General features: G+C 40.3%; 7 protein-coding genes across 32 annotated transcripts in view; 3 read left to right on the forward strand and 4 right to left on the reverse strand.

The window, feature by feature from the left end:
* LOC116933250 (speckle-type POZ protein-like B) overlaps positions 1 to 1,335 on the reverse strand; it is a 64,308-nt gene extending 62,973 nt beyond the window's left edge. For 7 of the 25 annotated variants that reach the window (XR_006644736.1, XR_006644720.1, XR_006644725.1 and 4 more), the window contains exons 1-3: positions 680 to 1,120; positions 487 to 609; positions 94 to 206 (exon numbers count right to left, since the gene is read on the reverse strand). Coding sequence is in view for 2 of the 25 variants with exons in the window: in XM_045171739.1 (XP_045027674.1) it covers positions 94 to 192 (99 nt within the window). In the remaining 23 variants the exon portion in view is untranslated. Of the gene's footprint in view, positions 1 to 93; positions 207 to 486; positions 610 to 679; positions 1,122 to 1,216 lie in introns of those variants that run through there. The other 18 variants (XR_006644742.1, XR_006644737.1, XR_006644739.1 and 15 more) reach the window with 8 other exon arrangements.
* Positions 1,336 to 1,434: 99 nt separating this feature from the next.
* Positions 1,435 to 2,222, forward strand: LOC123470995 (UPF0389 protein CG9231-like). The gene is given in 4 exon segments (XM_045171775.1): positions 1,435 to 1,705; positions 1,766 to 1,856; positions 1,919 to 1,995; positions 1,998 to 2,222. Coding segments are annotated over 4 exon segments (432 nt in total). The 5' UTR covers positions 1,435 to 1,560; the 3' UTR covers positions 2,117 to 2,222.
* On the reverse strand, positions 1,738 to 4,472 carry LOC123470980 (copine-8-like). Its single transcript, XM_045171724.1, has 7 exons — positions 4,328 to 4,472; positions 4,075 to 4,264; positions 3,328 to 4,012; positions 3,142 to 3,259; positions 2,961 to 3,061; positions 2,606 to 2,887; positions 1,738 to 2,551 (listed from the first exon to the last, which is right to left on the reverse strand). The coding sequence occupies exons 2-7, from the start codon at positions 4,131 to 4,133 to the stop codon at positions 2,237 to 2,239; spliced, it is 1,560 nt and encodes a 519-aa protein (XP_045027659.1). The 5' UTR covers positions 4,134 to 4,264; positions 4,328 to 4,472; the 3' UTR covers positions 1,738 to 2,236.
* Positions 4,473 to 5,615: 1,143 nt separating this feature from the next.
* LOC116920379 (endocuticle structural glycoprotein SgAbd-1) lies at positions 5,616 to 6,395 on the reverse strand. The gene is made up of 3 exons (XM_032926605.2): positions 6,325 to 6,395; positions 6,078 to 6,220; positions 5,616 to 6,011 (listed from the first exon to the last, which is right to left on the reverse strand). Exons 1-3 carry the CDS (start codon positions 6,331 to 6,333, stop codon positions 5,831 to 5,833), a joined length of 333 nt encoding a protein of 110 aa, XP_032782496.2. The 5' UTR covers positions 6,334 to 6,395; the 3' UTR covers positions 5,616 to 5,830.
* A 2,026-nt stretch (positions 6,396 to 8,421) lies between these two features.
* Positions 8,422 to 10,361, forward strand: LOC123470978 (protein fem-1 homolog C-like). The gene has a single exon (XM_045171719.1). It carries the CDS (start codon positions 8,573 to 8,575, stop codon positions 10,298 to 10,300), a length of 1,728 nt encoding a protein of 575 aa, XP_045027654.1. The 5' UTR covers positions 8,422 to 8,572; the 3' UTR covers positions 10,301 to 10,361.
* Positions 10,362 to 10,378: 17 nt separating this feature from the next.
* Positions 10,379 to 11,234, reverse strand: LOC123470991. 2 transcript variants are annotated; one of them, XM_045171769.1, is made up of 3 exons: positions 11,158 to 11,234; positions 10,568 to 11,068; positions 10,379 to 10,485 (listed from the first exon to the last, which is right to left on the reverse strand). In XM_045171769.1, the coding sequence occupies exons 2-3, from the start codon at positions 11,044 to 11,046 to the stop codon at positions 10,425 to 10,427; spliced, it is 540 nt and encodes a 179-aa protein (XP_045027704.1). In that variant the 5' UTR covers positions 11,047 to 11,068; positions 11,158 to 11,234; the 3' UTR covers positions 10,379 to 10,424. The 2 variants fall into 2 exon arrangements, with proteins under 2 accessions (XP_045027704.1, XP_045027703.1); XM_045171768.1 differs by lacking the exon at positions 11,158 to 11,234 and having other exon boundaries at positions 10,568 to 11,149.
* A 631-nt stretch (positions 11,235 to 11,865) lies between these two features.
* Positions 11,866 to 12,970, forward strand: LOC123466429. Its single transcript, XM_045171765.1, has 4 exons — positions 11,866 to 12,362; positions 12,425 to 12,556; positions 12,620 to 12,728; positions 12,795 to 12,970. Exons 1-4 carry the CDS (start codon positions 11,937 to 11,939, stop codon positions 12,875 to 12,877), a joined length of 750 nt encoding a protein of 249 aa, XP_045027700.1. The 5' UTR covers positions 11,866 to 11,936; the 3' UTR covers positions 12,878 to 12,970.
* Positions 12,971 to 13,611: the final 641 nt, after the last annotated feature.

The following is a 13,611-nucleotide window of genomic DNA, read 5'->3' on the forward strand; positions in this document are numbered from 1 at the left end:
TTTTAGAAAATGAAATAATTAGCCAATAAAAATGCCACACCGCAAAGGAAATGCAACATTTTTGCTTAACTGGTGAAGAATGGTATTTCCTACCTTAATGTCCATTGTGATACTCTTCCAGTTCCCACTGATTAAGGCTAAATCACTTGATATTAATGATGTCAACAATTCTCTTGTTATTTCGAGCTTCATTAATTGCTGCCAGTCTGAAAGTAAAAGAGGAAAGAAAATGGAACATCAACCTGTAACTTTCATTATTCTATTATATGGGGGATTTTATGCTAACACTCGTTCAACCCGATCAAAACTCAACACTGAACAATCGTAAAAAAAACCCTGATAATTGTGTCTTTAATATGTACTCACAAGAACCACAAAAAGTCAATAAAACAAAAACCTAAATCTAGTCTGCTTTAAACTCAATTGGGACCCTGGTAGTTGACATGTTATTTTGATTTGTCAAATAAATTATGAATGGTTACTCACATTAATTTTGCAAAGTTGCAAGATTCCATTTCCATAGGGAAGACCGAAATCTAGAAATGATGATTTGACTGTTCAAGATCCATAAATACTGCAGACTTTAACAACAGGGCAATCACTGCCTCTCTGTGAAGACAGTATAAATTTCCATACATTAAAAAAGGAGCTTAAGCAGTGAAAAATAGTGTCAACTTACTCTACGAATTAAACATGTTCACGTGGATGATGTTGCGAAGTTGTGCGGAAATATCAACGAACATCAGCGGCCCAGCTGATGTTCGTGGGAAACGTGTCATCTCACTTTTGTTTTGTCCTATCACAATAAAAAATAGTAGATATATTGACTTTTAGTAATTTCTTTTCTTAAAACTTAACGATTTGGTTGGATTTCGGCTCTCATGATGATAATCCTAGTGCCGGTTGTCATCCATTAAATCGATTTTGATTTTGATTTTTGTTTAGGGGTTCTGAGGGGTGTCCCTCTGGTATCCAGAGTTCCTCAGTTCTCGGGCTTTGGCTATCCCTTTAGCCCCATACTAGTTTGCGCTGAAGTTATGGCGGATGGTTTGGTGTTTTGAGGGAGGGGGGGGGGTACACTTTCGGTGCGACATCGGTTTTTGTTATTGATTTCTGGCGGTTACTACCATTAAATCGACTTTGCATCATACAGTCCGACAAACAAAATTCCACTTTACGAAAAACAAAAACTATCTGTTGTAAGACATTGCCATACCTTGGGTGTACAGCATAAATAAATTTCGTTTTTCGGCTTTTTCCACTCAGTTGACGGCTGCAAAAACAACAAATTTCAAGAAATGAGTGGCATTCAAAAATAAGCATGATTGACATTTTCAGTGGAAAAAAACTGCAAAGAATAAAACAAAATAAAAAAAGGCGCGATTTTTGCAGCCAATCAGGATGCATAAAACTTGTGGCGGTGTGTTTACGATATTATTTAGAAAGTGGATTTTTCATCTGCTAGATTATTACGTCACAAAGCACTACGTGCTGAAGTTCAAAGGAGAGCTCTGCATCTGTTACCTGACATTTGAAGGTTAACAATTAAACGTCGTGAACATGTCGGCGTGGAACAAACTTCGTTCGTCTCAAGTAATGTGTAAGTTGAATAAAATTACGAGGCGTGGAATGGCCGAATCAAAACCTGATGCCAGTATCAAACCTCATACTGAAGCCACCTACACGTCCCCTAATTCAACACTAGGCAAATTGGCATTAGTATTCAATGTGAAAAAGTTTGATTAATCATGTCTATTTTACATAGGAGATGTTCACAAGGTTAGCAATGTGGAGAGGTATTTCCTTGTTTGGACGAAAAAATTCAAGTCTACAAAAGATGTTCCTGGCTATGTATCGTAAGTGAAAATTGAATTAATTTGGCAAAAATCTTAAGCATCAAACATGAAATACAATTTAGGAGAGACATGATGGAAAAGGCAAGAAACATCATTAGGATAAGAGTTAACCTATCTATCATTGCCATCTGCTTGGTTGGGCCTTGCTGGCAGCTAAAAGTGGGAAAAAAGCCGCTGAGAGAGGAGAAACCCTCACAAAGCATAACCTTCAGTGGCATAAAGATTACAATGATTCCCAAATTTCTCAGCCACCCAAGTGAAAAAGTAAAAATTAAATTCGAGTGATAACACTAAAATCACTCAACTGGAATCTATCGTTGCATAAACAATTAGACAATAAAAATGGAAATATATCAAAAGTCTTAACTAAGGCCTTAGCTTTAATTCTTAATTGAGAATGGACACAATATCTCCTTATTCTTTGGTAAAATTCCTTTCGTTTTCATGTAAGCCACTAACTGTTCCGGAATATCTGCAAGCAATTGTTTAGCTAATTGGAAACCTCCTGCCATGTCGTCATATTTTTCTAAAATCTCGTTGAACTGTGCATACTGAACAACATCTCTCGCCGCATTACGGCCATTTTGGCTGAGCTTCTTTATGTCCTCTTCTAGTCGAGTCGCTGATGTGAATGAAGTCGGTCCGATCCCAACAATCAATACCGACATTGGAAGCTCCGACGCTTCAGTAATCGCCTAAATACCACATTGAGTTTTAATTTGTTTCCGTCATACCAAACATATCTTTACCTTTGCAACTTGGTTGGTATCTGCAATTTCTCTGCAAGTCAAAATAATAAGTACAAAGTAATCATTGCAATCGAGTCCACGCCATTCCAAATGTTTTTTGGCTGAGCGTGCGACGTGCTCAATTGCAGGACTGAGGCATCCCGTCTGGCCCAATTTAATCGAATCCAGGCAAGAGCGGTAAGCATTAATGACGCCCTCAACGCCACGAACGTGCAATTCGTGTGAAATCGGAGCCGAGCGGGCACCGAAATTGAGCAACGAAAACATTTCCCCAGTATAATCCTAGACGATTAAACGTAAAGCGAAAAACATTTTTAATGCAGCTGACGTAATAAAAAAGTTGCGCTTGTCCTACCTGAATGACGTCTCCGATGGCTTTCATTGCAAGCTCATATTGCGTGGGATCTCGCCCAATATGATGTAAACTCGTTGAATTATGCGGATCACCGTTGGAATCTGTTTTCAATAATCATCACAATAAACGGGTCGAATAACATTGCAATCTAATTAATTTGTTTTTTGTTGTTTTTTTTTACCAGTGAAATCGATTGCAAAAGTGAAGTGCAGTTTGGTCCCACTAGAAATATAATCGAGGAAGGAATGTACACGTTTCGTTTTGCTCTCAGTCAATTCAATTACAGCTTTGCTGGAATGCTGTCAAATAAAACCAATTTGATCATAATAAAAAAAATAAAAGCTTTAAAATTTTCAATGCAAATTACATTTTTCTTCAGTGGGAAGGAAGCTGGAGCTTCTAGCAATTGGCGGGCATGAATTTCGGTTTCTCCCAGAAGCTTATGTTGACCATCTTTGCAATGGTGATAGCACTGAAGGGTGAGCTGTTTGTACTCACCGCGATTGTTCCGTAGAACACGGAAAGGTACGGATATGGCGGGCCAAACTGGGTTTTTCGTGCTAGACAAGTAGGTTGTCCGTTTCATGAGTGTTTTCTTTGAACTGAGAATGTCCAAAAAGGGGTCAGGAAGCGAAAAAGAAAGCCCACTCTTGCGAAGATGGCTAGCTGAGAAAATTAGCTCGAGCTCCTCTCGATTGTGGCTCACATCCATTACAGTAATAATGAGCTGGCCACGCTTGACGCCATTGAGCATTATATCGGCAGTGTAGGCTTGAACCGTAACTATATCGGCCAAAGTGCACTGTACTTTTCCAAGGTAAGTATGCTTGCTTAGTGAATGGCTGCAACTGTCTGTATCAAACATCTGGAACTTGAGTTTTTGCTGCTCTTCAAAGCAGTAATGGATTTTTATTTTGTTATGGAAGTCTGGGTTGATAACATCCCTCAATATTTCTGTGCGTGCATACTCCTGCCAACCACGGCCAAAGGGGTGGTTGAATACCACACACAGGGGATCAGGTTTGGGAGACGCATCACTCTCGAGCAAGAGCCTGAATCGAGACAAAAGAAGTCAATTTATCATGGCAGACAGATGAAAACACGAAAACCAAACCTTGCTGATATTGAGAGTTCTACTTCAATGGAAGGGATAGAAGAATAGTGTGGTGTCATTTCGAATTTGAAATGCACTTATTTTATCGGGTTCAGTGCGGGTTGTACTGCATAATTGGACGAATCCTCTCGTATATGCAAATGCTACGGGTACAGAATTCCGAGTATCTCCTTAGAATGTAATATCAAACCTGTTTTCCGGAAAAAACAGCACTGAATAAGTGGAATTCCTAATCAACAATAACGAATAATACCAGGTGTGAACAAACAAGACGTGCTCTAATTAGATTAATGGATGCTGAAAGGAAGAGAAGAAAAAGAAACAATAATAAAACCAAGCAGACGACAGGATATTGCACACTGATTGAAGAAGTACGGAAAATAATCGCTAGGCAGCGTGATTCGGCCGTAGAATACGTTGATACGATGAACAAATTCCAAAGTTAGCTGGCGTGAACTGAAGCGTGAACGATTCAGGCTCGACAATAATTAAATATTTACATCAACCATTTTTAGAATTTCTTGCGGGACAGCTGCAAGTAACTCCAAACTTTGGAGTCAAAATGGGCAAAACAAGGCAAAAAGAAGAAAAAGCTCAGAACTGTCAGAAGTACAATGCATGCTTGTCTTTTCTCTATCTAAATTAAGACGTATCTGATAAAATATATTAGGTATGATTGCGCTGCTAAAGCTCCGGCTTACTGACGGCTAAGCCGGAGACCGGTCTTTAGATAAATCTCTCGTTTTTCATCGAAATGTCAGTATTTCAAGTGACGTTTGCAGTGAATAGCTTTTATTACATGATCTATCCAGAATGTTAGCTTTTTATTTCGTACAGTTACTAAACTCTTATAAGGTGCAAAGGGAAGGGACACCTAATCGAATTTGATTTACCCAAATGTTTCATTTGTATGACAGTTGATGGGTTTGGGCCTCACCTGTTCTTATCACCTCAGGTGATTGTCTTCCCCCTTATCCCATCAGCCACGTGTTTGCCATTTTGCATATTTTTTTGTTTTATTTCGACAGTTCCGAGAACTTGAATCATTTTTTGGGGTGAAGAATTCATCATGACATCGAAAGGATGGGGTCACCAAGAATCATAATGGCCGTTTTTCTTTTGTTTTTCATCACCCCACCTCTCTACCAGTCTACCTGCAAGGAGTAACTGTTGAGATCGGATTAAATGACATCAGAACTTTGACTGTCCAAGTCATTTCTATCTGCGTCTCCAGTGAGAATGTGCACGGCAAATTTTCTACTGTCGTTATCATCGAGATGTTGCTGGGCTCATCGTGTCGGTTGTCCCAATTCAACAAAAAGCGGATAGCAAAGGTAAACGTTACAAATTCAAAGTAGGCCTAGATTGGGTAGAAGATTATCTATCTTACCAATTAATTTAAGTTCGCCGGTTAATTATTTTGAATGTGTGTTTTGTTTCCAAGGTGTAGTGATGTCACATGAGAAAGTTGTACTGCCATCTGGTTCAATGTTACTGATATCGGATTGCTGTGCAATACGGAAGAAAAAAAGGAAACCAAATTCGAATTGACGTTTTTGTGTAATTTGATTTTTACTCCAACAAATTCAGTGTCATGCCACAGTACAGGAATGATTTGGGACATTTTTCCAAATTCTTGTTTCAGATTCAACATGTCCGATAGCCTGTAAGGTAGAGCTGAAGCAACTGGAATCTAGTAAACGTGAACGGGAGCAACTGGGAGTTCGTAGACGTGGACGGGAGCAACGGGCAAGTGTTAACCGCTGGCCTGGAATCCATTTTTGTCGGCAGTCCAGGGCAGCATGATTTTCTCACCTTCGGGAGAGATCGAGAAATAAGATCCTCGGTTGGTGTTACTTCCGTAAGAGTCGGAACTGGTGGCCTGGTACTTCTGGTTCTGGGATTCTTCAAGGGCAGTATAATTCGATTCAGTGTAACTACAATTGAATTTAGTTTTTAAAATCGATATTTGCATTCTAATCCAGCTGTGTAAAACTACATACTTCCACCTGATGCTGCCATCGGGCGTGATGGTGATTAGGGGCGCGGTGTAAGAGGGAGGAACGTAGTCGAATGGAGCTGCGGGAGAAGCGTAGTCAAATGGAGCTGCGGAAGCAGCAACGACCAAGAGGGCAGCGACAACAAACTTTAAAGGACAAGTAAATTTTAATATTTTTTAGATTCAATTGACCATTTCGGTTTCGATTCTTAAATTTGCAAGGCAATGTAAGATTTGAAATGTTAACTTACCAGTTTCATGTTGGACTCGGTTGATTGGATTGAACAACTGATACTTTTTCATCGTGAATCTCTGAGCTTTTATACTCGAAGTAGTTGCAGTGAATGGATATAGCTAAACTTGAATTGAGATATGGAATTGGGCAATTCTATGTTTGCCAAATTTTGGTCATGCTGTGATGGCGGGGTTTTTTAGCTTTTTGCCGCTTTTTGCTGTCCGATAAAAAGTTCTTTATTTTCGTCCAATCTTGTTTGCTTTCAAGTACGATAGCATATAGTCAATTTTAGGTGTTCAATTGGCAATATGCAAAGCCGGCTTGTGTACGGTGTAGTTTTCGCTGTGCTCGGAATCATTGATAGCATCTTTTGTGTATCTCGTTTGGTCGGGTTTGGTTAGCATTGAATTTAGATTTGCACACAAATTTGGTTATTTGCTTGCTGGCAATCCAGTTGGTATCAAGAATTTGTTTAAAAAGCGGGTGTGGCAGTTCTATCGTACCCGTACTACCACTAAGCAGTGGTAGTTTGCTTATTCTTCAAGGCGAATCAGCAGATGGTTGTTATTCACGAAACAATCCGCGGGCGACTTTCGTGATTCAAGGTGAATGCTAAATGGTCGCAAAGGGATTGGAGCGACAAGGTCAGATGTTCTTCCACTTTAATTTAAGGTAAACGCCCACCCATCCGTCAACAGGATGATTGGCGAGTGTCACACAAAGTCAAAACTGTTTTTGTAATTGCAGGAAATATGACGTTTGGCTTTACCTTTTTGAATTCCCAATGCGTTGCATCAACTGGTATTTTTAACTCTTCTCTACTAATAAACAGAAGGTAATTTTAACATTTTTGATTTAAAGTGGACAACATAAGCGCTGCGCAGTTGTCTTCCACAGCAGCACACGAACCTCATTCGTAAAAGGGTTTTCCGAGTAGTACATCGACGGGAAAAGCCAAGAAACTATTGGCTCACATAAGAAGAAAATTGCTTACGTTTGCACTACGTGGAGCATCTTGCACAGTTTTTAAAGTCCGCTTAAATTTTTTCTTCTAGTCCGTGGCATTTAAGGAACAACTTCGATAAAAGTGAGACGTATTACCGACCAGATCATCTTCATACATACGTTTTCTAAACGAATTTCGTCATGTATACGGTAATTCGTAATTTCCAAGAATTCATTTCTTAAATAATTAAAATTGCGATGTATGTTCATCGTTTCTAAGGTCCTAGTAGTTGCAGTCATCTGCACGGTCCCGGGGGTCTTTGCAGCTCCCCGTATGATTGGTGAGATGAAAGGGCCGAGAGTTACAAGAGAAACAACTGACGGTAACAAGGAAAAGGGCGATTTCTTATCGACAGTTGCAACAGCTGCTAATGCAGCGAAGCTCGTTGCGGTACCGTTTATTCATTTCGTTTATTCCAGTGTAGGACTAATGAGAAAATGCTAAATTTTGGGACAGCAATACGGATGTCCGATCGTTAGACTGGCACACACCCAATGCAACAACGAACAAAATCCAGGTGGATACAACCAGAAACTAATTGATGGTACATAATTTGTTTTCTTTAAATTGTGAGATTATGTTAATTCTATAACAAAGTAAACAACGATACAAAGCCACTTGGGAACATGTTACCAAAGACATCGATCAAGGTGATGGAGCTATGGTTACGAAAGCAATTCGGGTAAGGAAGCAATTCAATCTTTTTAAAACACGGGATGTTGACAAATGAAATCGTTTCTTTAAACAAACAGGAATATGGATGCCCAGCCGTGAACTTTGTTACAAAGCTGTGCGTTCTCGCCTAAGGATCGTTTTCTTCCATTTCGTTGCTTCCAGCTGATTTGGTATTCACGAATTATATAACGATGTTTGTAAGGCAGCACGTTGCTGGTATACAAGACAAACTTAATATTATGTAATTTCAACCCTCTCCGTGTGCGTTTTGACATCTGTCCGATATTAGCACTTGAGAATAATTGATCATATGCAAAACTTCCCACATGACAGGAGCCTTTTTTTAGGCTTATGCCACAAGGGAAATCTTGTCACACAAAAAAAGAAAGTGGAAAGATAACGGTCGTCGTTGTGATGACTGACCAATAGCCTAAAGCAACTCGATTCCTAAGAAACGGTTCATTTCTTTGTCTCTCTTCTAACGGTAAAAGAGGATCGCTACTTTCGTATGCACCATCTTCATTTAGTTCCGTCTCAAAACTGGGAAATGCTTGGTCGATTCTCGTCTTCCTGAAATCAAAAAATGGCTTTACAAACTGTGCAGAAATTAATTTTCCAAGCGGCTAGTGAAGGATCGGTGGATCTGTTGAACGACGTCATCCAACAGCACGGGCCTTTATCCAAAGTGATTGCAAGTCTCACTGGATGCAACGATGAAGGGGACACTCCTTTACACGTAGCCATCCGAAATGGGCACCATCAAACGGTTGAATTTCTTTTAGCTAAAATACAGGAATGCATCGTGAGTAGCATCAACGTAATCAATTGCAAAACGAGTTCTCCGTTTTTGTGGCAAGGAAAACCATCGACTCAAATGGCACATTGTCTCGGTCTTTGTGAGCAAGTGCCCGTCATGTACATCATGGAACATTTGATCGGAACGATCATGCCTAATTACTTGTGTTGGTTGGATTTCGTGTTGAACTGCGTCATTAAAAGCACAGTCAGTCGGTCGGAGAAGATTGTTGCTCTGGAACTGTTAGGATCTGCTTTCATCTTTTTACATTCTCAACACCCACCAGATAGAACGGGCTGTCGTCAAGGATTGCACTGCTGGCACGAAGCCATGATTCTGCGCCATTCCACTAGAGACGATGTCATTCCAAAAATCCCTTGTGATTCTTCTGAAATTGCTCGCAATGCTTACGGAGATGCTGTTGAATTGATGACTGTCCAACAACTGGAACAATTGATGGAAGAGGAATGTTCAATTCGAAGATTCTTGAAAGACTGGGAAGCCATTTGCATGGAACCACTACGAATTCAAGCTTTGCTCGTTCTCGAACGAATTTTCAAACAAAATCAACGTCATAGTCCCAATTCGTTTCATCTCAAATTTTTGCTCGATTACGTATACGAATGCGAAGCTCGTAAACAGTTTACCAAAGTGATCAACATCTGCTTACTGATTTTGGAAGAGTGCAGCGATTTGAAACAAACGTCGTCTCCTAAATGTATCGATATTTTCATCCAAACTTTTATCATCGTATTCGATTGTTTGATGCAACCGAGCACGTCACCCAACGTGGCCAAAGAAAAGTTTTCAAACACCAATTTCCTGCTCATCGTCAAATTGAGTTCTACGATCTTAAAGAACCTGTCAACAGGACCGGACTTGTCCATCGTCGATCCGAAATTGGAAAAGTACGGCATTTTAAAGAAATTCGTCAAGTTAATCGCCGTTTGGTTGTCTTGGCTGAACGAGGAAGAACAACGACAACTCGAAGAATACCTACACGAATTCATTCGTCTCGGTGCACCTGATGGCTATTCGAGTCCACTTCATTACGCCATTTGGGTCTTTGTTTCGCACGGAGTGGTCATCAGTTTGAACGCGGTCAAACTCATCCAGCTGTTCCTCAGACTCGGAGCCAATCCCAACACGTTCGATCAGAACGGCAAGACTCCGATGCATTGCCTGGCCAATCATTGGTGCTGGATCATTTACCTGGATCTGTACTTGACCGTGTTCCAGTCATTGGTGGATGCTGGTGGTCGACTGGACAAAGCCACGCCCGAAGGAGAAACAGTGATGAGCATTTTGAAAGAGCAGCGGATTAAATTGTCGCCTCACATTAATCGATTCGATCCCTATCTGGAATCGATGATGAACACTGTTCTACCTTTCTCCTTGTCCGACCTTTGCGCCCAGGTGATACGCCATCGTCAAGTTGCGTACGAGCATCAACTCCCGTGCAGTTTGCAATCGTTTGTTCGGCGTGACTACACTGTTCATCGCAAACACTTTTGATTTCGACATGTAAAATCATCTCTCGTTTTTGTCGATTGAAATAAAAATTGGTGTAATATAAGCAGCGAGAGAACGTGACACGACATTTATTAGTGTATTCGAGCAGACATTGTTGGAATGAAGTTTAAACTTTGGACGTGCCTGCTGATTGCGATTCGAGTCTTGTACGGCACGTGACGACGTCGCTATGAAATGATTTTTCGAATAATTTGTTTTTTGTTTAAAGCAAACACAATAAAATCGAACAAAAGATTTTTAATTTGTTACCAAGTTTTGGTCGGCGAGGATTCGTCCGCTGTTTCTATCGCTTCGGTCTGTATCTCCTGACTGGACTTCGCCTCCTTAAGGCCAGCTGCTGTTTTCTTAGCTGCTTGGACTATTTTGCCCCCATCAGCGCCCGTAAGGCCGTCGGCTGTCGCATCAACGGTCGCATCTATCCACGCATTCAAATTGGCTGGATCTTCAACAATTTTACAAATGCCTTGAATCTTTCCTCCATTAGAGGGGATGATTGACCCTAGATCCCATTCGGCACCGGCTGTTGCGCCCAACAGGACGGCCAAAGGAACACCGGCCAGATAGAATCCAGCCGCACCTGCGAACAGCACAGCCGTCGTGCGATTGGCTTCTGAAATCGTTTGATCTGCTGCTTCTCCATCACCGAACAGACGTTGAATGACACCTTTAAGATGACCGATGACTGGAATGTTATTCAAAACACCCAACGAAATGTGCGCCATTTCCATTTGTTGTTGTGATTCTTGACCACTTGAGTCGTTCCCGCAGTTTGAAAGGGGTGTCCCCCTTTTTATTTTATTTTGATGTACTGGCACTAATTGAAAATGAATTTAATTTACCTTTTATAGAGTGGAATTGTAAAGACAACTGTGTAGAGTGGCGTTCACCAACAGACTGAACTTGTTGACGGTCGCAATTGAAAAAGGAACCGAACAGTTTGGCGGGATGTCGTATCAACGTGTCCTGCGAAAGTAAAAGACAAAAACAAATGAAGAAGAAGAAGGGCATACGGTATAACATATGTTTCCAAGGTCTTCCACGTCTTTAGTCGATCCTTCTTGACCAGATAGACCCAAAATACTGAGAATATGTTCCAAGGGCAATGTAAAGGTCTTTCTTACTGGTCGAGAGCTCGAGACTAGTTTTACATTTTCTCTTCACAATTTTGGACGGCTGAAAACGCTTCAAGAATTAACGGTAGAGCAGTTAGACGTGGCATTATTAAACCGTTATTACCACCACAGTGAGACATTCAATTGGAGTTCATTCGTCTAATCTCGTGCGCTATTCACATGTCATTTTACAACTGATATAGCCTATATCTATAAGCCAATTAAGTTTTATGATACCCGACCGAAATCAGCCACACACGATTTTCTTTAAGGATTCTTTTTTCTTTCACAAGGATTCCGACACCCTTCCACTTATCTTTTTCGTTGGCAATTGGGGCTGTGTTACACGTGGAGAATAGCGATAACAACAACGAGAACGACTGGAGTTAATGCACGGACCCAGTTACTGTGTGTCGGCCGTTTACGTAGTAGGAACCTGTTCTTAATTCGCATTCCATTCATAAGATTTTGTTTGACAATTTCAAATAACCCATCCGAAAATAAGAATGGAGAATAAACTTACTTTCTTGTTATTAGCTCATCTCGTGTTATTAACGGTGCCCGTTGGTGGTGAGCAGTGCCAGAATCAGCTGATAGATTGTGATATTATCAACAGACTAGCAGAGCAGAGAACAAAAGAAATGCCAAATCTGAGCACCGATTTTGAAAATGGATCACCCAACGAATGGAAGGACGAATCGAAAACGGCCGTTCACTGGAACATTGAGGATTACAACTCACCGTGGGAAGTGGATAATCTACCATTTAAACCTTCGATCGGTAACAGGTATTTACGAGTTGATCGCAAGTCGACTTTCGGAGTGGCCATTTTACGAAGCCCAACATTTTCCTTCTCGGATGAAGAGAAATACAACTTGCTTACATTTGATTTTTGGCTTCGATCAACATGGTCCAAATTCACTAACTTAGAGGTACGAATGCAGTAATATTTTTAGTACGTAAAATTAGAGTTTCAATATGTCGAAAATTGCAGTTGTTTGTGAATGAAAATGGAAACGAGAAGCAACTGTTAAGTCTGTCGGACTACTCGTTCATCACCAATCGAAATTGGATTACAATTTCAGTTGCACCTCTTCACGACGTGTCACCGGGGTCTGTAATTTCGGTAACAAAGTTTAACATGCTCTTCTTTGAGAAATCTTTTCACAATCAAAATCGACTCGTCCAGTTTGTTTTCTACGCCTATTGTGGTACGAATGTCGAAGACGCAGTGGCCATCGATAATATACGGTGGACATTATTCAACGAAAGAACTTCGGTGACGTCAGCAGATCCAAGTAACAAACGTTGAAAATAGTGATTATAATTTCCGTCGATAATAATTTCGTTGGATGGATTCATAGTTACCTCTACGTCTGACACGCAATCCGACAACCCATTCGACGACCTCGACCTCGACCTCGACCTCGACCTCGACCTCTGGTGATGCAATGTCTCCTGCCGACTCGACAACGACTAAAAATGCAAAAGCCAGCTAATTACTAAAAGGGATGAATAAATATAATGATTATCTCTTAAATGAAAAGTTTTTAATTGTTTATGTAATTAGAAATAAAAAAGACAGGGAAATTCGTGGAACCGAGCATAAAGTTAGTTTTAATCGTTTCACTGGTTTCACATTATTTTCTATTCATGTATTTGCATATTTTTCTTGCTTTTGGTTTTCCTTCCCCTGCCTCTCCCTTTGAAACGACCTGAAAATCACTGTCCTTGAACCTATTTGCAGTACGTTGGACATGCAAACTCATTACCCGACGAATATTATACAAACATTTTGCTTCTAGTTTCTACCCCCACCTTTGCTTTTCTAAAGTCTTGCCTGTCTTTTTTTTCTTCTGTTTCTTACCCTTCCTATTTCTGATGGGATACCAACTTAATGGAAAAAAAAACAAAAGGAAAAAACAAGAAACAAAAAAACAAGCTGTATGAATTATGCAAAATTTTGTCTAATCCCACAAAACATATCCCTTGAGACTGGTGAATGTTGAGATGGGACTGCATTTCTTTATGCAATGCATAATAACAGGAATAGACTTATTTTGACAACCTTTTGGATTCAATACACAACTTCATCGTTTCCAAAAGGAAAAAGGAAAATGTCATTTTCAAGCATGGTCTCGTATTAAACGTATACATTCTTGCCGGAAGCTGGATGCGAAT

The sequence above is a fragment of the Daphnia magna genome, linkage group LG4 (genome assembly GCF_020631705.1).
Source record: "Daphnia magna isolate NIES linkage group LG4, ASM2063170v1.1, whole genome shotgun sequence".
Classification (NCBI taxonomy): domain Eukaryota; kingdom Metazoa; phylum Arthropoda; class Branchiopoda; order Diplostraca; family Daphniidae; genus Daphnia; species Daphnia magna.

Bases quoted from the DNA above. Each gene is read 5' to 3' on its own strand.
- LOC123470980 (XM_045171724.1), bottom strand. From the start codon at position 4,133: ATGACACCACACTATTCTTCTATCCCTTCCATTGAAGTAGAACTCTCA. The intron at 2,888-2,960 runs GTAGGACAAGCG...TTAATCGTCTAG, and splicing joins CCATCGGAGACGTCATTCAG to GATTATACTGGGGAAATGTT. The intron at 2,552-2,605 runs GTAAAGATATGT...TGTGGTATTTAG, and splicing joins ATACCAACCAAGTTGCAAAG to GCGATTACTGAAGCGTCGGA.
- LOC116920379 (XM_032926605.2), bottom strand. The intron at 6,012-6,077 runs GTATGTAGTTTT...ATTCAATTGTAG, and splicing joins GATGGCAGCATCAGGTGGAA to TTACACTGAATCGAATTATA.
- LOC123470978 (XM_045171719.1), top strand. From the start codon at position 8,573: ATGGCTTTACAAACTGTGCAGAAATTAATTTTCCAAGCGGCTAGTGAA.
- LOC123470991 (XM_045171769.1), bottom strand. From the start codon at position 11,046: ATGGAAATGGCGCACATTTCGTTGGGTGTTTTGAATAACATTCCAGTC. The intron at 10,486-10,567 runs GTAACAAATTAA...ATCATTTCATAG, and splicing joins TCCTCGCCGACCAAAACTTG to CGACGTCGTCACGTGCCGTA.
- LOC123466429 (XM_045171765.1), top strand. From the start codon at position 11,937: ATGGAGAATAAACTTACTTTCTTGTTATTAGCTCATCTCGTGTTATTA. The intron at 12,557-12,619 runs GTAACAAAGTTT...CGACTCGTCCAG, and splicing joins CACCGGGGTCTGTAATTTCG to TTTGTTTTCTACGCCTATTG. The intron at 12,729-12,794 runs GTAACAAACGTT...ATGGATTCATAG, and splicing joins GGTGACGTCAGCAGATCCAA to TTACCTCTACGTCTGACACG.